This window comes from Pipra filicauda, unplaced genomic scaffold (genome assembly GCF_003945595.2).
Source record: "Pipra filicauda isolate LSUMZ 115617 unplaced genomic scaffold, ASM394559v2 scaffold277_size1012519_pilon, whole genome shotgun sequence".
NCBI lineage: Eukaryota > Metazoa > Chordata > Aves > Passeriformes > Pipridae > Pipra > Pipra filicauda.
In genome coordinates, this window is record NW_024104395.1 from 872,713 (window position 1) to 894,502 (window position 21,790).

At 38.0% G+C, this 21,790-nt stretch overlaps 1 protein-coding gene across 2 annotated transcripts in view; it reads left to right on the forward strand.

Annotated features, from left to right (window-relative positions):
• Positions 1-21,790, forward strand: part of UTRN (utrophin) — a 365,977-nt gene that overhangs the window by 268,588 nt on the left and 75,599 nt on the right. For both annotated transcript variants that reach the window (XM_039382610.1, XM_039382611.1), the window contains 4 exons: positions 830-959; positions 13,492-13,760; positions 16,079-16,225; positions 17,533-17,611. In XM_039382610.1, the coding sequence (XP_039238544.1) occupies positions 830-959; positions 13,492-13,760; positions 16,079-16,225; positions 17,533-17,611 (625 nt within the window). The remainder of the gene's footprint in view (positions 1-829; positions 960-13,491; positions 13,761-16,078; positions 16,226-17,532; positions 17,612-21,790) is intronic.

Below are 21,790 nucleotides of genomic sequence, written 5' to 3' on the forward strand. Positions count from 1 at the left end.
GCAGATTCCTTCTAAGTGGTACAGATTTATACTTAAAATATCGAATGGAAGAAAATGCTTTCTAAGAAACACTACACCTGTTTTTTTAAAAAAGGGTTCATTACACTTAAACCTTTAAAAAAGTCATAAATGCTGTAGAGCAAAATATCTTGAAATTCATTTCCATCAGCTTAAAAATCTTAAAGAAAAACTGATAATTTTCTTTCTGTATATAAGTCTCAATTGTTTCTACATAATAAGGATCAAAATATTTTTATCTAATTTGAAGGGTGTTTTATCAGGATGTATTATCTTAATAAAATTTTTTGTTACATATTTTCTAAATTAAAAAAATAAATAGGAAACAGAAACAAGAGGTTTCATTTTCTAAGGAATGCAAGGTATTTTTGAAATTTTTTAGTATTTTATAAAATTATTTTCTGAAATTTCAGTTGATGCAATTTGCTGTTATTCCAGATATCAAAAAAGTAAAGTCTGTTGTAGTAATCTACTATACATTATTGCTATTCTGTTAAAAGCAATAAACCCATTAAATTTACTTTTATTTTAGAAGTTTAATGCAGTATTTTCAGTTTCTCTTGGTTTTTTTTTGAAAACCTACCATCATCACCTTTCTTGTGTTCATTTCTTCAAGTCAGTTTCATAAAAATTGGCCTTCCAACCTTAATTTCTTGCCATTTTTGTTTTGTAAAATTTGTGTTTTATCTTGCAGTCTGAATAACGCACTGATTGTTACTCACTCACTAGACAGGTCTGGTCAGAGAGGTGAAAACAGAGAATTGTTCACAACGTCAAGTTACAAATGCATTCTTCTTTCCCTTCCCAAAAGGCACTGAGACGTGAACTGAAGGATAAAGAGCAAGCCATTCTCAATGCTGTGGACCAGGCACGAGTTTTCCTTGCTGACCAACCAATTGAGGGGCCTGAGGAACCAAGGAGGAGCTTACATTCAAAAACAGGTCAGAAAATACTTCTAGGAATGGTCAAAAGGAGAGAAAAAGGACTTGCATGTACATGGTTTATATCTCAATTATTTGGTTAGACTTCAGAATTTTCCAAATCATATCCTGCTTGCTTTTATTTCAGTGATTAATCTCAAAGTCTTACTACTCTGCTTCGTAAGTACTTATGTTTTAATGGAAGAAGTAGAAACATCTCTATTGCCTTTTCCAGGTTTTGATTCAAAACACTAGTGAGATCAGTTCTGGTCTTTTTTTCTTAACATGATAATGTACAGATCTTAAATGTAGTCAGAATAGTAGTTCAAAGGTGCACGCTCAAATGTACATATGTCTTTATTCAAAGTGTTACTCCACAAATAGAAGTAAGTGTATTTGGTGGTATATCTCATTCAAACTGAAAGAAATCGTCTTTAGAAAGGTAGTCTTTACAGAATCTTAAGGATTTGAACATTAAATGAATTATTGCTAAGAAATTGAACCACAGCTATCCTAGAAACTGTATCTGCATGGCATTTGTTGAGATATTGGTCTATATATCAGAGACCAAAAAGAAGAGAATAATTTTTCTTCACCCCACCCCCCCACAAAATAGAAAATTATCTGTGTGAATAAGTCCTACAGTTATGTTTCTGATATAAACTACAGCATTATGAAGTCTTACTTTTAGTTACATAAGAACTGTTCCTGGAAAATGTAGTAATCTGCTTTTGTAGAACTATCAGTTGATGTAAGATGTGAATAATTTACTGTTCTGTATCATTTACAAAATTACAGTATAGCTTCTTTTATTGAGAGATACTTTTTCTTTCCATACATCTTCTTATACATCTCCATGGCAAACTTCTTAAATTTGTTCATTGGAAACATAATTTGTGTTATTTCTGTGCAAATTTTTAAGTGGTTTCATATTCCCTAATTTAACTTTGTGATAAAATTTGAATGGCTGGTGATTAAAGCCAATGAACCATTTATCTTTGTGATTAGTTCTGGTACCTTAGCTGCTGTAATGTATCTTACTACTTCCTTTTTAAGCTCCTGACTCCTGAAAACATTCAGTTTGTCTTTATTCTCAAACCCATTTGATATATGGCATCTCTAATGTTTTAATTGGTCTAAATCAAAAGCAACCTCGCAGTTGAAAAATAAGGTTTGCTTGCTGTATATTTGCTCATATTTTCACACAGAAGTTTGAAATAGCAGATTCTCTCCTCAAAAGCATAGAACCTCTCAGCACAAATGATACCAATATATAAAATGTTACCAATGTAAAATGTTAATTTTCTAGCAGGAGTTGATATCAATGATCTAGTCAGCATTGACTGAAGGTGCAAGAGCAAACTTCAGATGATAAGGTGCACCATAAATTCTTGTTATCCAATCTTTTATGATGGATCATGATTATTATTATTTTGTGCTCTACCAATGGCAGTGATAACAGTATAGCAGGGAATTCGATGACCATGGTTAACTGCATAGCAGTAACAGCTTGAGTCTGCAAGTGATGTGTGCATGTCTCTGCTGTAGTCATCATATTTGAAAACCACTGGGAAGTCTCATAGATGTGCACTGAACTTATTTTCCTCTTTCTTCTTCACACTCAGTAGTCCACAGAATTTATTTTTTGAGCACGTGGTTATTCTTGGTTACAAGCCAAACTCCCACCCGTCCATCTCTCATGTCTTCACCTCAGTAGGGTGGAGGCAGGAGATGGGAAGAACAGGAGTAAGAAATCTCATGGGTCATGATGGGGATCAGATGGATCAGAGATGCAGAGCCATTACAAACTACTGTTGTGGGCCAAACAAATGTGCTTGGGAAAAAAAAATATTTCTATTTCAAATAAATAATTAAATACTAATTTGGTTGGTAGTGGGAAACAAAAAGACAAACATCCAAATCACAACTTTCCTCCCCCCTTTCACACACTCGACTCCCTTATTCCTGTCTTTTACCCTGCTTTGTTGTGAGTGGAGATCATATTCAGAGGCAACAAGTGGTGTGGGAGAGTGGGAAGGTGCTAAGTCCACAGTTAGCCTAGAAGTTTTTCTCTGCTGCTTTTTTCTTCTCACATCTTTCCTCTCCATGGGATCTCCATTTTGAATGTCTGCCCTGCCGTGGAGTTGCTCATTCTCCTTTGACCTTGGTGTTCCCTCTGCAGTTTCTCCTGTTTGTTCCCTCCTTCTCTTTCTCTGGTGTTCTCTGCTGTTTCTTAAATACACTTTTCCTGAGGTGCCACCAGCATGGCTGAGGCCTCAGCTGTATATGATTAGACCAGAGACATGCACCAATCACTTACAGACCATGGCCTCAGCTGTGCTCTTTGGTGGGTAGACTGGACTCTGTTGTCCCTGGCACACGGCAGCTGCAGCCTCTTCTCCCAGAAACCCCTGTGAAGCTGCCACTGCCAGCAGTGGGCACTCACACCCCACACAGAACGGGACTACACTCTCTGTAAATGAATAGACTTTCAGGCCAAAAAGTGTTTTTGAATCATTTTCTCTGATCTCAAATAATAAGCTGTTCATTTTCACCCAGGACTGAGTCTAGTAAATTTTTTCTGGCAAGAATAATACCACCAGTCTCCAGAAAGCTGCATCTCTGAACTAGAAGGCAGCCAGACACACAGTTTTTCTTCTGATTAACCCTTTATAGTGAAGAATGTGGATGTGAGCTTATGTTTACTTTTAAAATGTTGGTTTTTTTAAATTTTATTTTCTTCCTGCCTGTCGATCACTGGTGTTCTCTGCAGTTGATTAAGGTTAGCTTGTTAACTTCAGTGAAGTCCACTTCATGTTGATAAAGGGGAAGGAGTGTGGTTTTAGATTGTAAGCTGACAGTCTGCCTTTAAAAAATATTAATTAACAGTACACAGCACTGTACAGTCTTGATTTGAACATTTCTCTGCCTGGTTCCATAATACAAGTAGCAAAACTGTTTTATTAAATCGAAGTTGTATTAATTGGAAAATCACAGTTTCTTGAGGTTAGTTCTTGCCTTGTATAAGAGCAGGAGTTTTTAGGGGGGAGGGTTAGCTAATCTGAAGAGGGCAAAGGTTGTAAAATTGTTTTCTATATTCTTCAACTTCTCTTTCTTTTTTTTTTTTCCCCATTTTCTTTTTCACCATAGATGTTTTCATGCCAGGAAGGGCATTGTTGCAAGGGCAAGGAATGAGACATTTAGGAGAAAAATTATAAGAATCAGTTTTGAACTTGACCAAGACCTATTTTAAGGACCTGTATATACCTGCATTCATTAAGAGAATATTTGTTATAGGATGCCTTGTGATAACCTATTACTATCTATAATGGTTTTGTTAATGCCAAATATATCCCAAGAATGTAAAATCATGTTATGAGTAAGCCTTGTTTTCTTCTCTCCCATCTTTGCCTTATGCTTACTGTGTTGGCCTTCTACTGTACTATGTAGTAACTGGCACAGTCAGAGTTCTTCATCTTCCAGGAAACTTCCTCCTAAGTTAATTATATCTATCATCTGTCTTTTCTTCTCTTTTTGTTTTGCCATGTTTCCATAGAGAGGCCCCATCACAAAAAAAAGCAAGCTTCATGCTCTTCTTGTGTTTGAGCTGCTTCAGCATCTGAGTGGAGCTGATTGATAAGCCAGCAGGCCAGCTGCTGAATTTTGTAGATGGACAGGTTAAAGAAATTGAAAATGCTCATGTTTTTAACTTTTTTGGTGACTTATCCATGGCATAGGAGAAAACTTAGATCTGAAAATATTGTCATTCGCTATGGCATAGTTACAGCTGGCTCCCTAAATCCATGTACTGTAAGGTTACAGGCCATGGAAAACAAAAAGGAAAGCAGAAATAATATTTTCTGTCCCCAGGGTTCTACAAACTGATGATATGGCTTTGCTGAAATTCTTGTCCACTCAAGCAGTGAGGGAGTGGAGATAATTTTTTTAGAAGATAACATAAATTAATATCCTAGCAGATTACCACAGGCTACTACACTGATTCTCAGTGCAACAGTGAATGTTTCTGGGAGACTGCAATATTGTCAAAGTACTTCAGTAGTGTCTAGTTTTCTCGGGACAATTAGATTCCTAGCTCTGAGAGCTGTTGTTTGGTAGCAAAGGTTGTTGAGATGAACACAGCATTTAAAAATAACTATTTACCATCTGTTATCTCCTATTAATGGAAAGTACAGAAAGCCCCATAAGTCACAACTGTGTTAATAAAAGAAATATACTAATAAGTATCAGTGAATTGCATGTATATACTTTAAATAGAGTTGCGAACACAACATATTTGCCTCTTTCATATACAAATAAAAGCTAAACTTTTTTTGCTCCCCACCACTGAGCACATTCAGGTAAATTCTCTGCCATAATTTTTCCTTTTTGCAAGGAAGATCTCACTAAAATAGGCAATTTACTGTTTTCTAATGTATGTAGCAGGCAGCATTTCTATTCCCTCCCACTTGTGTCTGTTGTCTAGCTATCACACGCTACCGCAATATTTTTTTTTGCCTCTGCTATGCAGCTGGGCTGAGTTTGAAATCTTGAATGTGAAAATTAGAAGTGCTTGGGAGAATGAAGAGGGTATGGCCCACTGAATGTTGGTGGAATCATGCCCAGAAACTGCTTACGCTATTTTGAGCATTACTGCCTCTGTTTTAGTTGGAACTCACTCAGTTGTGACTTTTAAGAGTTTCTTCCTAAGATTAGAGAGAAGTGCAGTTACCTGTTAGAGAATCTCAAAGTAATTGTCTCACTCCTTTTCAGATAGATCTCTTAGTCACTCTACAAGTTTAGTCCACCAGGGTGAAGCCTTGAAATTCTTCCTGTAGAGTCGTCATGGTTGTCTGCTTGGATTCGTATTAGTACAGTTCAAGGCAACTGTTTCCGCTTTCTGAGTGGTGTGGAGTAAAAACTTTGAGGATTTTAAAGCCTGAATTTTTAATGGCACAGACTAGCTTGATAGTTGTTAATTTTTTTACTGATTGGTTGGGATTTTTTGGTTTTTTTCCTGTTGTTTTTTTTTTCCGTGAGAACCTCAGGATATAAACAGTTATATTCATTCTTGACCTGTGTGCTCTCTTGTTGTCACAGTTGTATCTGAAATACAGAGTGCTTTCCAGGTGGAAGCACATTCTGAAAGTTTAACTGTTGTTTACAAGACCTTGTTTACAAGACCTGAGAAACCAGTGAAACTGTCTGCAAGAGAGTTTTCAGTTATCCTTTGAGTAATGCTCATTGGTGACTCTCAGAGGTTAAGATGGCTCTCAAACCTTAAGACCTTGTGTGAAAGAAAATACCTTCCTTACACTCTAGAGCAAACATAGCTTAAAACATTTTAAAATGAGCTTCAAGAAAGCAAATGGGAAATTGCAGAATAACAAACTAGAACTCATGTCTATAGAGGAAAAAGTAGACTGAAAAGAGTTACTTAAAAGGTCAGAAAAGTTCAGAACATGGATGTTTTAAAGTCCTGTGTGTTTATTATAGGGTGCCACTGAGTCAGGGAGCCCTATTTTTGTGCTGCCTGACTTGTCTATTTTCTGGTTTTGTGTTGTTTTGGAATAAATTAGGTGTCTCTGTTTTGTTTTGAAATGCTGTTATGGGATGTATGTCTTCTGCAGTCTTGCTGAGGAACTACCTGCCATATGTGCAGTGCCAGAAAAACAAATCTTTATTGATCTTTGGAATAAATAAAAGTTTGTTAAAATCCACAGTCACAGTGCTTTGAAAAGAAACATAGGATTAATTCCTTGCTTGCCTAGAGTAATTGAGACTCCAATAATACTTTCCCTTTAACTGCAATTGGAAGAAGGCACAGCTCAGAAATGCTGTAACAGTACTGTTGGTTTTGCGTTTTTCTGGTATTGTGGCAGGAGCGGACTAAAACTGAATTCATACCTGGTTTATGTTCCTGGAGCAACATAAACTTTGGGCATCCACTGTGCAAAAGTGTTGTGAACTTCCTTTGGATCACACCATTTATTTAAAAATGTTGACATTTTTATACTGAAAAGTAGTATGTGTGGTTTGTTTATGTTGACAGATTACACTGATTGTGCTGGATAAATGCAAGGTTTTCAGGATTGCTGTGATCTTTGTTAGTTTTCTGGAGATAGATACTGGGGGACAACTTAATTATTTCTTTTAACTGGAAGCTACTTCCTTTGTTTTGTCCATCTCTGTCTTCCCCACCAGCACCCAGTGGGAAATATCAACTGTTGTTATTAAAGAATATGTATGTATGCTGGTATTGTTCTCAGTTGTCTTTATCTGAAGCCCATACTCTGAGCCCTTTCCAGAATTATTCATCATACATGAGGTTAACAGTTTCCTTTGCTCTGCTTTTGCAATTCTGTCTTCTGTAGTCCAAAGGTAATTTATCTCTTATCCTGCAGAGACTTTCCTCATTCACTCTTTGTTTAATTACATTTCTCTAGTTTGAAGAACTTTCAGTTTTGATAGAAGAATACCTAAACGGGCAAAAATGCAAATGACTGTGCTCTTTCCTTGTTTTAACTAAATATGCAATAGATATTTGAATAGGAGGAAAAGGCAACATATGAGTTGTGCTTGGATGGTTGGGCGCTTGGAGTGTGATTGCTGCATTTCCACATTAACCAGTTGGTGCTTATTCTTTAAACTTCCTATTGCCATCCCATCAGAACTAAGTTTTCTGTCAAAACTGTTAGAAGCCCAAAGAATACTTTCTCTGGAGCAGTGCTAAAGACTTCATGATGCAATGACAGCGCTGCTTTTGGTGGTTCTGCTTAGGAATATGACAGTGCCATTGTGCCTATTCAAATACTCTGAAAGTTTTGATAATGTGATTGCAGTGCTGTGTCACCCATTGTTTTTTGCTGCAAAGATCAGTTGAACCAAGGAAGACACAACATTTGACATAATGGCAGAGGGAAGGGACATGAAATCATCTCCAGTTCCACTATATTTTATTAAGACTATATCAAAAGCGAAAGGAAATTAATGTAATTTTGGTAGGATGCATCACTAGTTCAAGGCCATATAATAAGGATCAAGCACAGTTGCTTAAAATGAAATCTGCTAGAGCCAAATTGTTTTAAGAAGTCTAAAATAAATTCTTAACAAGAAGAATTTTCTTCACTTGTATTCTCCATATATGTAGGCATGCAGGGAAGCTATATGCTATAAAATTCAGGCGTGAAAGTTTTCCTTCTATAGCACTTGGTCTTTGCTAGAGACACAGAAAATCTGTTGGTGCTTTGTGACAAAAAATGCTTATTAAAATCAAGATTTCCCCCCCCCCCACTACAAAAGCAGGCGCTTTTTTTTGCTCTTTTTCCCTTACCACAAGGTCAGTTACTGTCTTTCCTCTTTGATTAACAAAGTGAATATAGGCTGTTCTTACTTTCTGAGCAGCTGCTGAAGTGAACATATGTAACAAGTACCATTAAAAAAAGGAGGGGGGAAGCTGATCAAGTTGATCATTGAAAAGACTTTTTGTATTAAGTAGGAACAAAAGAGCAAAAACTACTATGTAGAATTTTTTCACAGCAAAAAGGAATTCTGTCTACCAGTGTGTGTAATGACAGACTGGTTAAATGAACTCCAAACTAAGAGAAGAAAACTCTTCCTGTTAAGACAATTTTTTTTGAGATTTACAGTTTATGCTATGTGACCTTGCTATGCAGTATCTCGAAGAAAGTGGTCTCTACTTGAAAAAAAGTAATGTGTTGCTCATTAATAAGTTTGGTTTTCATGGTGGAAAACATGTAGTTATACAGAATATATTTCTCTTAAATGAATATATGCTGAATGGTTTTATAGCTCATAAAGGCACATATTTTGCTTTATTTTCCTCGCAAATGTCTTTTTAGGGCAAGTTTACAAGCACTTCCAAGGCTTTTGTAAAATAAAGCAGTCTTGCAATGAATTAATATTTTTCAAATACAGTATGTGGTAGATATCCTTGCACAGTGACACCGATTTGACAAATGGTTTTAAAACATATTTAGGTTTTCAGTTCTGCTGGGATACTTGTATCACCCCAGTCATTCTCGAATCTTTTTCCCCTCCAAAAATAAGAGACTAGTCTGTCATGAGTAAAGCTGCCTTGTTTTAGCTGGCCATACAAATAAAGTCAGGCTATTGTTCCCCTCTTCTAATCCCAGAATCACCAAGCATGGAAGAGACCTTCAAGGTCATCTAGTCCAACAGTTAACATAGCACCACCATAGTCACCTCTGAACCATGTCTCCAAGTGCCATATCCAATCTATTTATTGCTATAGCCACATTTTTTCTTATTGCTTCCATGAGAGCAAGAGACACTCACTGAATCTGTTGTCAGTATCTTTAAGGCCAGCTGAAGAGTTTTGCAAGGTTTTCAGCTCTTACTAAAGCTTTCTGCGTGTTCTTTGTCAAGTGACTGATCTTTTAAAAAGACTAGCTAATAATCTAGCTTAGAACTGTTCAGGCCTTGCAACATTTTACTCTTTTATGCAGAATTGGTAGGTTTTGGCTCTGATAACAGGTAAAGGATGATACAACTGCATGATGTTGGATAAAAATGGCAGATTGCAGCTTTGCATGTATCTAACTTCCACTTAGTCCAGTTTCTGGGTATAATGTCCCCTGTAGCCAGATACTCAAGATACCAACAGAGGAGGCTTTCTCTACTGGGTCTGCAATTTTCTGTCCCCTTTCAATGAAGCTCAGTATTCCCTTACCTTGTGTAAAGGATCCCATCTCTAGGTGCTCCCTAATCCTCATTTATTATCTTGCAGCTTTTACACCTGTGGTCTGGTTGTCCTCAACCTATAGCTGTATCATAGGATACCTCAACCTGTGAGATAACCTATGATACTAGACTTTGCCACTAGGTACAGCTTGTGTTCAGAGTTCCTTTGTTACTGCACTGAAGTGGATTCTCATTCATTCATCCATTATTGTTATATTATTATTCTCAAAGGTGAGTAATTCCAGAATTACTTGTGGTAACAACCTCTTTAATGTCTCTACATAAGCAAATTTTTTTCTAAAAGGGGATTTTGCATAGAGCTTCAGCTTTATTTCTGTTCATTTTTCTAAAATAGGTTGCAAAGCTTGGGGTAGAGATCATTTCAGAATTGTATTGCTCTATGATGTAGCTTATTCTACTGGGAAATTCTGTAAATCCAGAGACAAGGTGCAATTTATCACAGCATAGCTTTGGTCTTCATCTTTATTCTAATCTGTCAGTATTGCAAATTGTAGGTTACTGCCATGTCTTTAGATCCCAGAGCTACATACATAGTTCATATCTATTTGCATCTAGTTAAGCACTAGATAGTTTTTTCAAAACTATTTCACCCCAAGTTCCTCTTCTGAAACACCTGCTTTCCATTGTGGTGTCCCTAAGCCTGGCTATAATCTCTACTTTTGCAGGCAAAGTACACATAGGCAGTGCTCTCAAGTGATACCTTATGACACCCAACAAGTCACTGAAATATCTTGTTAAGCTCAAAATATCTTTTGTACCACTCAGCTGCACTCTTTCTTCAAATGGCTCTCTCTTTTGAGGTGAAAACATGCACCGCAACCTGCAGCCTCGGTGTCTATCTCCCTTCTTTGGTGATGCTGGCTCTTGTTGATTGCCCTTGCCTTCCAGTCTGCTCTGGTTACCATTCCTTGTACGTTGTTTCTCCTACATAACCACTTTTCAGCAAGATCCCTTGTGCAATGCCCTCTCCTCCCTACATCAACAATTATAATGCAAAATGTGCATTTTGGGTTGCGTTTTGCTTGGTTGGTTGGTTTTTTCAGATGGCAGTTGGGTTGTGTTGTTGATTACTCTTCTAGTATTTGTAGTCTAGCATTTATCAAGAATAATATGGGCTAACAAGATTTGAAAAAACTTTAAAAGAAAAACCAGACCAAGTATGTAGAATTGGTGGGCAGAAACTCTGATTTCAATCCAAACAACTCCTTATTACTTTTATATCTGGGGAAAATGTGCCTGCCCTTCTAAACAACAAATTGAATGTATTCTAGTTTTCATTTTGTATTAATTACTTGCAGTATACTTTTCTGTATTGTGTGCTATGGAACAATAGTTGCATCGCCAGAGACATAGTAAGGTAACTTTTTCAACCATAAGTGTGCATTTACTTTGACATTCATCTAGTCTTTGTAAAGCAAAAAGTTTTTTCCCACACCATTTTTGTATGTTGTCCCCTCACGCTCTTCCACTACATTAGCAAGTCCAAGCTTATAATGATTTTAAAGACAGTCTATCAGTAAGTGGAAGATTGTATGTGTCTGACTTCTGACAGAAGTGGTACTTTCATCTTTGTGTGATTATGTATGATTTATTTGTAGGTAACACTTAAATTTTGATCACAAGAATACTGTGATAAACCTTTACCAAAGGTTTTATGTAGGACTGAAGAGAAGGCCAAATAGCTTAGTTTCAGTGTATGTCACATCTCTCCCCCCTCTTTTGCTTTCTGGTTTTTTGCATTGTATAGATTTTCCTCTGCTTGCTTCTCTGCCTGCTTCTGTGCCTGCAGAGGCTACAAGGCTCTTATGTAGAAGGGGAATCCTATGAGACTGGCTGTTTTTTTTGTCATTACTGAAGCAACTCTTCCCTGATGAAGGAAGCTCCCTATGACTTTTTTCAGAAAGTACCCTCTGAGCAGTAGACAGTAGAATCATAGAATCATAGAATCGATTGGGTTGGAAAAGACCTCCGAGATCATCGAGTCCAACCCTTGGTCCAAATCCAGTCCATTTACTAGATCATGGCACTCAGTGCCACGTCCAATCTGCGTTTAAAAATCTCCAGGGACGGTGAATCCACCACCTCTCTGGGCAGCCCATTCCAATGCCTGATTACTCTCTCTGTAAAGAATTTTCTCCTGATATCCAACTTAAATTTCCCCTGGCGGAGCTTAAGCCCGTGCCCCCTTGTCCTATTGCTGAGTGCCTGAGAGAAGAGACCAACCCCCACCTGGCTAGAACTTCCCTTCAGGTAGTTATAGACGGCGATGAGGTCACCTCTGAGCCTCCTCTTCTCCAGGCTAAACAACCCCAGCTCCCTCAGCCTCTCCCCATAGGACTTATGCTCCAGTCCCTTCCCCAGCCTTGTTGCTCTTCTCTGGACCCGCTCCAGCACCTCAATATCCTTTCTGAACTGAGGGGCCCAGAACTGAACACAATACTCAAGGTGTGGCCTCACCAACGCAGAGTACAGGGGAAGGATCACTTCCCTGCTCCTGCTGGCCACGCTATTTTTGATACAGGACAAGATCCCATTGGCCTTCTTGGCCACCTGGGCACACTGTTGGCTCATGTTGAGCTTCCTGTCAATTAGTACCCCCAGGTCCCTTTCTGCCTGGCTGCTTTCCAGCCACTCTGTGCCCAGCCTGTAGCGCTGCATGGGGTTGTTGTGGCCAAAGTGCAGGACCCGGCACTTGGCTTTATTGAACTTCATCCCATTGGAATCAGCCCATCTCTCCAGTCTATCCAGATCCCTCTGCTGGGGATGTTTTAGGGTTTTCTTTTAGCTTTCTGGCTGTCTGGGTCTTGCTCTGTCTCAAACTGAAGACCCAGAAAAGACATCATGTTCTCTCATTGATAGACTACGTGACTGATACACAGAAATCACCTCTTGTGGAGGCCAGAGAAGTCACCAGCTGATGGGTTTGTCAGTTCTTGTTGTCAGAGAGGTCTGGTGTAGAGTTCTGCCTGATGTCTTGCAGACTTACCGGGGACTGGAGATTTCAATATAAGCATTTGACTGAAATAATCAGTATCATCTCCAGTGACTATGTCCTGAGGAGGTTGTGTGTGTGCCTGTTATAGTTTTGCTTATTGCAAAGACCAGTGGCAGGTGATCTTTGTAATTTGAATGGCATTTTCATGGTTGCTGAGGTGTGTGCTATCTAGACACAGAAGCCTGAAATTTGTCAGTAATAGTGAACCATAAGCTTGACTCTTTTTCAGTCAATAGCTTCACTGAACCTTTTTAGGTTTGGAAAACCTATTTTAACCAGCCCTTTAGGACTTTGGTATTAACACAGAAAAATGGATGTAGAGCTGCAGGACCACTCCCCACATGATACTCAGTAGACCTTGGATTTTGCTGGTTGATTTTAAGAGACATCCTGGTAGTAGGGTGAAAGTGATGGTAAATGATCCAGGAACAAAGCACTGTTCTTGCTCGTTCTACATGGTCCACAGATTCCCTATGGCAGTTTTCAGTAGGGGAAAAAAGACCTTTTATTTCCTTCCTCTGTGCCTCCAAAAATGACAAACCAGAAGTAAGCTGCTTTTGCTTTGTGCATATCATAATATATGGAAGTCAGGAATAGTTTCCTGTCTTCTGATCAAGCTTTGTTTTGTCAGTTGGAGTGACTGAGGTTTATTTCAGTTATGACAAGGTAGACTTTCTTCTACGTTATACCTGCTGAAATAAATTGTCAGTTGACACTGGACTTACTGACTGTCTTGAGCGCCTATCTCAGGCTCACTGTCTGTTTAACTGGACATGAATAAGAAGGAAACAGTGTAACTCTTCTTTCCCTTTGCAGAATTGACCCCTGAGGAGAAAGCCATGAGGATGGCCAAAGCTATGCGTAAACAGTCATCAGAGGTAAAAGAGAAGTGGGAGAACCTAAATGCCAGCGCCACTATCTGGCAGAAGCAAGTGGACAAAGCATTAGAAAAACTGAAGGACCTGCAGTGTGCCATGGATGACCTTGATGCTGATTTGAAGGAGGCCGAAAATGTGAGGAATGGCTGGAAACCTGTAGGAGACTTGCTCATAGATTCGTTACCAGATCACATTGAGAAAACTACAGTAAGTGTGGAACTCCTGGGAAATATTTAGCCCGTGTGTGTGTCAGGCCTCTTCATTCTACTGCCTCTAGTCACATTAGATATATACACACTGTGTACTTAAATTGTCATGTGCGGTATAAAGTGCTCTTTAAAGACCATATCTGAGGTCTCAAAGTCCAGTGCTGTGCCACATTGACTCTGTTGGCTGGGGTTGCATAAGCACATGTGATCAGCAAGCTACAGGTGTGTACAGAATATAACATTCATTAAATGAAAAAAATGTGTTCTATTGAATATTTTCCTCCTCTAAATACTGTCTAATCTGTAGTTAGGCCTTGGGTTTGCTTGGAGCTGTGCCCAGGCACTGGAGTATGAATGAGCTGAGTCAATTGTCATTCCAGCAGTTGACAGTATCTCCCCTTCTTTTTGTAGTGGTGAACCATCAGATCTGTTTGACCATCATGTATACCTTTCTTGTTAGGAAAACATTTAGAACTTTTTCAGTCATACAGAAATGTATTCGTAGTTTTAATTTGTTTCTTAACTTTCATAAAGCTCACACATTTATTACCTATTTTAGTTCGTATGACTGACTATTTGCACTTGCTTTTACTTTAGCCTGGCTTCTCATCAGGATTATTTCAAAGTGAAGAACACGTACTACTCTATGACTTTCTTGCTGCTCGGGTTCCAGGCCACCCATGCAGGGCTCAGCATCGCAAGGCATAGCTGCTCGTGATGGGTAGTAGCCCTCCCCTGCTTAACTTCATGGGTTGGGTAGGGACCCCGTAATGCAGAGCTCCCCAAAGAAGGGATATCTTCTGATAACTATCATCCAGGAAAGCTGGCTGGAAACAGTACAGTGCTTAGGGAAGTGCCTGAATATCAGGGATTCCAGGAGAGCATGTGGGTATGCACATGTAGGTAGAGAAAATTGCTGTTTGGGGCAAATTTAGCACCTATCACTTCTGTTTCACAAACACAACTTTTCAGTTTTTAAGCTTAAGGGTGAATATGGCAAAGCATTAGAAGACCTGACCATCCATGTCTTCTGCTTGGGATGCTTGTATGAGAAGAATGAAAGGCCACGCACTGTGACCAGGTTTCTGCAGATATTTTCTCTATGTGTATATAGCCTGTGGTCTCCCAGGGCTGCATTATTTCACATATATCAATGTAAGCATCCTCATTCTCAAAATTTTGTTGTTACTTCCAAGGTTAATGGAACCAGAATCCTTAAAACAAAGACAGTCAAAGCTGAGTTATATCCAGACTGCTGTTGATGTGAGAAGAATGATGAATGTCTTCCTCTCCCTCTTATATCTTAATATAGATACTAAAGCAAGAAATAAGATGCTAATGCTGAATAGCTCCTTGTTCTCATGTTAAGAAGTGATTTGTCATATCTCAATGGCTTTTTCTGTAGAGTAAAGTAACGTCTTTCAGATTTTCATTGCTGTGGAAAAACTGAAAATCTGCTGAACTAATAGGGGCCTGCTGGCTGTCCAGAAGCCCAGTGCTTCTTTCTTGCCTGTATGTTCCTTCTGTTCCTGGGTCTGATGAGAGTGATTTTTGAAGGGAGGTAAATAATTGAATTATCCAAAGAAAATTCTTTTTTAACAGTTGGTTTTGGCATGTTTCATGATGTTCAATCAAGCTGTTTATAGGATTGAACACTTAACTGCTCACAGCAAAAAAGACATTTGATGCATCTTTTTAACTGTAACTAAAACTTGCATCAATTTTACCTTAATACTGTATTTAGTTCTATTTGATTCAATAAAGCTTTTACTTCTTTTTAGTCATTTGTAATAGTTTCACTCTGTGGTTCTAATCAGGTAAAACATTGTACTCCTTTTCCTTAGAAGACAAATTCCTTCATGCTTTGCTAATTCAATAATAGTTTTTAAATTGAATTTTTGTTAGCTGCTTAATACTGGAAAGCTATAGCTACTGAACACATTTTTTCTTAAGAACACTTGGCAGGCTGTATGCTGCTAAAGCTCCTAATATAGCATTGTGTATTTTCTTTTGTGATGAAATGCTCTAAAACCATATGGCACCACTAAAAAAATAATTTAAATTGTTTTAGGGGCACAATTTGCTTATGGGCATTTGAGCAACTGTTTTTTCATACTGTTTTTCTGTAAAGATGGATATGAATGATATAGTAAGAACAATGAAGTGAGGGAACTTTTTTTGCCGAGAACTGACTTGTGTCCAGTTGTTCAGCATAAACTTCCGTGTTGGGCAGGTCAGAACCATGTTGAGTTTATTGTGGCTTTTGTGCTGCTCACATGTCCCTTGAACATAAGTGTATGTTTCTTACCCTTTAAGGCTTTTAGAGACGAAATTGCTCCCATCAACTTAAAAGTTAAAACAGTGAATGATTTGTCCAGTCAGCTGTCTCCACTTGACCTTTATCCATCCTTAAAGATGTCTCGTCAACTGGATGATCTTAATATGCGTTGGAAACTTTTACAGGTATTCTTCTGAATATGTACAGTAGGTGTGTGGGGAGGGATGTTTCTTTTTCTCTGTCCTTTCTCTTCTCTTCTCTGATGTGTTATTACCATTTGTTCCATTACTTCTATTGCTAAGGTGTTACTCTGTTGGTACCAAAGCAACAAAAAGATGTCTTTCCTTCAGCAGATTAACCAAAAGCTTTTCCTTTCAAGCTATTTCAGCAGGTTATTCACACAGGAAACTGCATTAAACTCTGGAGACTAGTGGGAACTATTGCTGCATACTTTTTTTGTATATCTTATAGCAGTATATTTTATTACATAAATCTGTGTTACCAAAAACCGGTATAAATACTTCTGTTGTGTTTCCAGCTTGTGGAAAGCTATTTTATTTTGTCTTTGAACGTTCACTTTCTCTAGGGAATTTCACTTTAAGTGTCTTAAATATTAGTAGAGCTATAACAAGGTATGAGCAATAGCAATTTAGCATTACAAAACAGAAGAGGATATGCTATGAGAGAGATTCGTATTGCATAGTTATGATTATTGTGCTTAAATGGTCTGAGAAAGGTAAATCAATGTGCCTGATTACAGTTGAAACTCGTACATAGTTTCGAAGTGAATGATTTAATGAAGTTTCTTACATCAGTTAAAAATTCATGTATCAATTTTGAAGTTTCTCACTTTTTTATTTTGTAGGAAATACTTATCACACTTCTAGTGAGGGTAGCAGGAATTAATTTTCAAAACCTGGGCACCAGTTCCTGGGCCAGTAGTTTTGAATAAGTCACTCCTGAGAGGCAAAGCTATTAATGTGTCATATCAGACCTTTCCTTTCTTCTCAAACTGAGTTAACCAAGCAACCAAACTACTGCTGGGTGTGCTAGTGCAGTTTCAATTAATAAACTGGGGGTGGAGTCATGTCAGCAAGTGAAGCTGTATTTTCCAAAATGGTTCTGTGCTGACAAGGCAGCTGTGAGATCAATAAAATCAAACTGAGACCTGCTGACTATGGAAATGTGGACAACAGAAGGGTTGGGAGGAGGTCAGAAACTTCAGCAGTAGGCTATAGTCACCGTGAAACTACTTTTGTTTGTTATTGATCTACAGTTCTCACACAAGAACGCTGCAAGATACGAACAGGATTTTCATTAAGCAACTGGAAAAAAAAATGTAGCTGTGAATAGATGGATGTCAAATGAGAGCTATGACACACACAAATTAATTTCACTAAAAATGAATTTAAACAAGTGGTCTTCTTATCATGGTCTTGGTGTTGCAAAGTAAATGCCAATGTAAATTTTGTGTATGTGTGTTTATATGTAGGTGTCTGTAGAGGATCGCCTTAAACAGTTACAGGAGGCACACCGAGATTTTGGGCCTGCATCCCAACACTTTCTTTCCAGTAAGTTCTTTGAATTAATCGACACAAGAGATATGATGGCTTTCTTAAAGACTAACTGATCTTTACTCCAGTTTTCCCTGTGGCTTGAAGAAGTTCTTCTTCCATATTATCTACCTCTGTGTTTTTGTGGGGGTGTTTCATCTTCATAACTGCACTGACAATCTCACTAGTGTGCTTCCCACTGTACCACCTTTCTGAGATACTGTTGTGCCCTGGTTGTTTTATTCTTTGTCCTCTGCTGCAGTGTCTAACCTGTGACTGTTCCAGAATCTTTGCTTGTTCATAAGCACATCTTCTCATCCTCTGCCAGCTCTTTCCTCCATTTCCTTTTGCTTCTGCTCTTGCTGGGATGACACAAAGGAAGAACTGCCTGGATTTTTTTTTTTTTTAAATTAAAGACTTCATGTCATACATTTCTGGAACTTCAGATAAAGGGCTGAGGAAAGCAAATGTGCATCACTTTCTCAAGACCTATCCTTCCATCTTTTTCTATTTAATGAAAATTTTAGAGGTATAAGCCTGTGATCTCCCATATACTAAGAGGGGAAAAGCAGATTTGACATAATTTGCTACAAATAAATAGGTTGTGATATCAAGATCCATGTTGATTTTTTTCCAATGTTCTAGCCTACCTGCTGTCATCAGGGCTAATAAGACAAAGTGTTAACCCGGTCACTTCTCCAATTTTTAACTGAGGGCTTCAGTAATAAAAATAAAATCATTGCAGGAGTTGAGAAGTCAGCATGACAATGAGCAGTTCTTTCCCAGAGATTCTGAAGTACTGTATGTCAATGTATAGCTAAACAGCTAATATAATTTAAAACAATAAATGATTCTTGATTTCCTTTCTTGACTTATGTGACAACCGTGTTCTTATTTTAAATTGACAATTAGTTTTTCAATAAACAAGATGCAATGTATATAAAATATTACAGCTGTTATGTAAAATAGCAATTCCTGGAGCCACTTTGTCCTGTTCTTAAATTGACAGAACAAACAAACAACTTTAAAAAGTATATGATTTATTTGTTAATTAAATTTAAGCCATATTAGAAGTATAGTGTACTGTTGCCACAGTGGTTTTGTAGCTCTTCCAATCTCAAACTCGTAACCTTGACAGTCAGTTCCTTCACTACTGTGTCACTGCTGAGGCTGTTCTGTTCACCTTTCCTCACCTGGACCGTTGCAAATATTCAGGTGACTGATCAGGGCAGGAGGAGAATCAAAGAGTCCACATGTAAAACTTGCCAGGAAAAGTTGACTGGTTTTGTCTTGACCTGGATCATTTCCTTGATTTGACTTACAGCTATGTCACAATAAAAAACTGCATTCACAAGACTGAGTGATGAAATGGCTTTCTTGCTGGTTTAAACATTCATAGAGTTACGTCCAAAGAGGCTATGCAGTGCCATATCAGCATACCACAGCCATGCTTAGGGAATCTTCTCCAGGCTTAAGGAGACATTCGTTTTGTTACATGCAAAAGTTAAAAAAGGAAAGCTTCCAGAATGCATGTTGGTAGATACCACAAAGAGCTATAGCCAAGTAACACAGTTTTTGAAAAGCAAATAATATGCAGTTATCCATTTAAACTCTTTGTTAAAGACAACCTCTTTCCCCACACAAACTACAACAAAAACTTATTAAAAAAATAAAAATAAACAAAACTCTTTTTAGAGATTCAGGTAAACAGAGTTAAAGAACTTATACCTACAATTTTTTATAAAGTCAGTTAAATGAAAGCCGGGGGCAGTAACTTCAAAAGGAAAGTCATAAAAAAGTCATTAAATCTGGAAAAGTAAAGGTTTTATCCTGACAGGTTGCAAGACTGCATATTCTAAATCAAAATTTTCAAACCTTTTTAGCAGCAATAAATGACTTCAAACTGTGAGGAACAAGTTGAGTAGTAGTCTGAATAAGACAATCTCAGACTTCAAAAACTGCAGTTGATATATATGTATGTCTTGTGCAAATCTTCATCTCCAAAACTGCACTTCTGAATTAGAGGGCAGGTTTTTATCTGTGCTCATCTGACAACATCTATTTTACATTTACCTCACATACCTGTTACTTTTCCTCCAAATCCTTAGAGGGGAACATAACTTGCCATCACACCATTGTCAGCTGACTAGATCCCAGTTTGCAACCGGATTTGTCTACCTCACATTGGCCTCTTTAGCCACCAGCGTGCTTGTAGCAAATGTGGGTAGAGTCCTTCCCAAATCTTCATTCGTGAAGCCTAGTCATGATGATATGATGAGATCCCAGTTATCATTTACTCAGTAATTTGTGCTAGCAGAACACTTATCTCTATCTGTTTATCAGATTCATAGAATAGCCCAGGTTGAAAAGGATGGAGTTCAAAAGATCATCTGGTCGAAACTTTCATAGGAATGGGAGCCTAGATGACATTATCCAGCACCCTGATTCCAACCCCATTAGTCCAGTGATTTCATCTCTGCAGTGGCTAGAAACATCTCTACTAAAAAGACACAATACAGCATTTGATACTGCTGTTTGAGTTTGTAGAACACCAATTAGATGGATTCATGCAGTCCATCACTAAGAAAGTGCTTCAAAATATTTTTGAAGACTGTCAAACAACATATTAGCCCTTCCTAAAATGTTCTGTGGGAGGAGGCTGAGGTAAAGCAGTATTAGTAGTCCAATACAATCTATGATCCCTCTTTTTGCTGAGCTGTTGTTTCCTCTCCCTTCATTGGGAGGCAAGAGTATGTTGAACTTTTTTTCAGTGCTTGTGAGATGGAAGGTAAGCCCCTTGCAAGTTAGTTACTGAGCAGTAAATTTTATATATCCCTAAAACAGCTGAAGGTGAAGAATCCTTTGCAAAAGGATTGCTTTGCTGTCTCCTGCCTTAGAAATAGTAACTTGTTTCTTCTGTAATTAATTTATTTTCCAAGGTTGACGATCCACTTCTCTCTGTTGTGTTTTTGTATGCTTCTGAGATGAATCCTTGAACATCCCCAGAGTGCTGACTCCACAAGTTCCCTGAAAAATAGCTAGGTGTTCAGTGACCTGCTCAAAGCACCTCTCAGCCATACTAATACCAAGAGGCCTGCTAGTGAGTGCCAGAATTGATAACTACTACGTTCAGTTTTCATCAGGAAACTGCTTTTTAAAAAACAGTTGTAGTCTCATTTTCCAGAGCTTCATGCAGCAGAGAACTGGCAATGTTTTACAAAGGTTGTTTCCAAACAAGTAGAGCGTGACTTGGTCCATAGTAGTTAGTAATTTAATTGATTACACTTTTTATTCCGTATTTGTGTTGTTGAAGAATATCTGTTTTAGCATATAAATTGTAGTTGAGCAATTTTCTAGCTGACATAATTAGTACCGTAGTACAGGAGCCACCATAGGTGCGAAATGGCAACACTAGAGAAAGAAACTCTAAAGGTGATGGCCACCTTTACCTATCTTGTTGATTTTTTTTTTTTCCCCCAGAATTATGAATGCTTAAGGATTATTTTTCAGTTAGCTACCTCTGTTTGGGCATTTAGCCTTTATTAGTTTTTTTTTTTCTCTACCAGGTAACTGCCTACCTCTTAATTGCAAATGTTATTCTCTTCTTTAAATATTGAGATGGAATTTTCTCTATTTTTTCCAGTAAATAATGTGGTTTACTTTATTCCTGTAGTTTCCCAAATATTCTTCTCAGTTAATCTGTGCTTTCAGTACATGAATGTTTCTTAAATTGTAAACCATGAAATTTTGTGTGAGGTCACAGCCATTAAACCTCTCGGGAAGCAGTCAGCCAGTAGCAGGGTGAGACCTGCCTCTCTCTATAGCTGCAACAGCCTATGGGACTTACACAGCTTGTTACTGTCAAATGGACGTTTTTTTCCAAAGAGGGATGGGCTCTAAAGTGGGCCATGCTTGCAGAAAATTGCATTAATTGAGAGTTTAATTACTTGAGATGCAATGTGGATCAAAGCTGTGTCTCATTTTAGCAAGTTTTGAAACAAGGGTGTTAGCACTCACGAGTAGGCACTCTGTCTCAGAAGTGTTGCCATATGTGTGCAATATAAATTCATTCCATTGTGATGATCATTTATTCCTACCTGTTCTTTCCATCTCTGGTTCTATAGTGAATTTAGTGAAGTGAGTTTTTTCCATGATAAACCCTAATTACCCAGGTACTAGTCTGGTAATTTCTGGTAG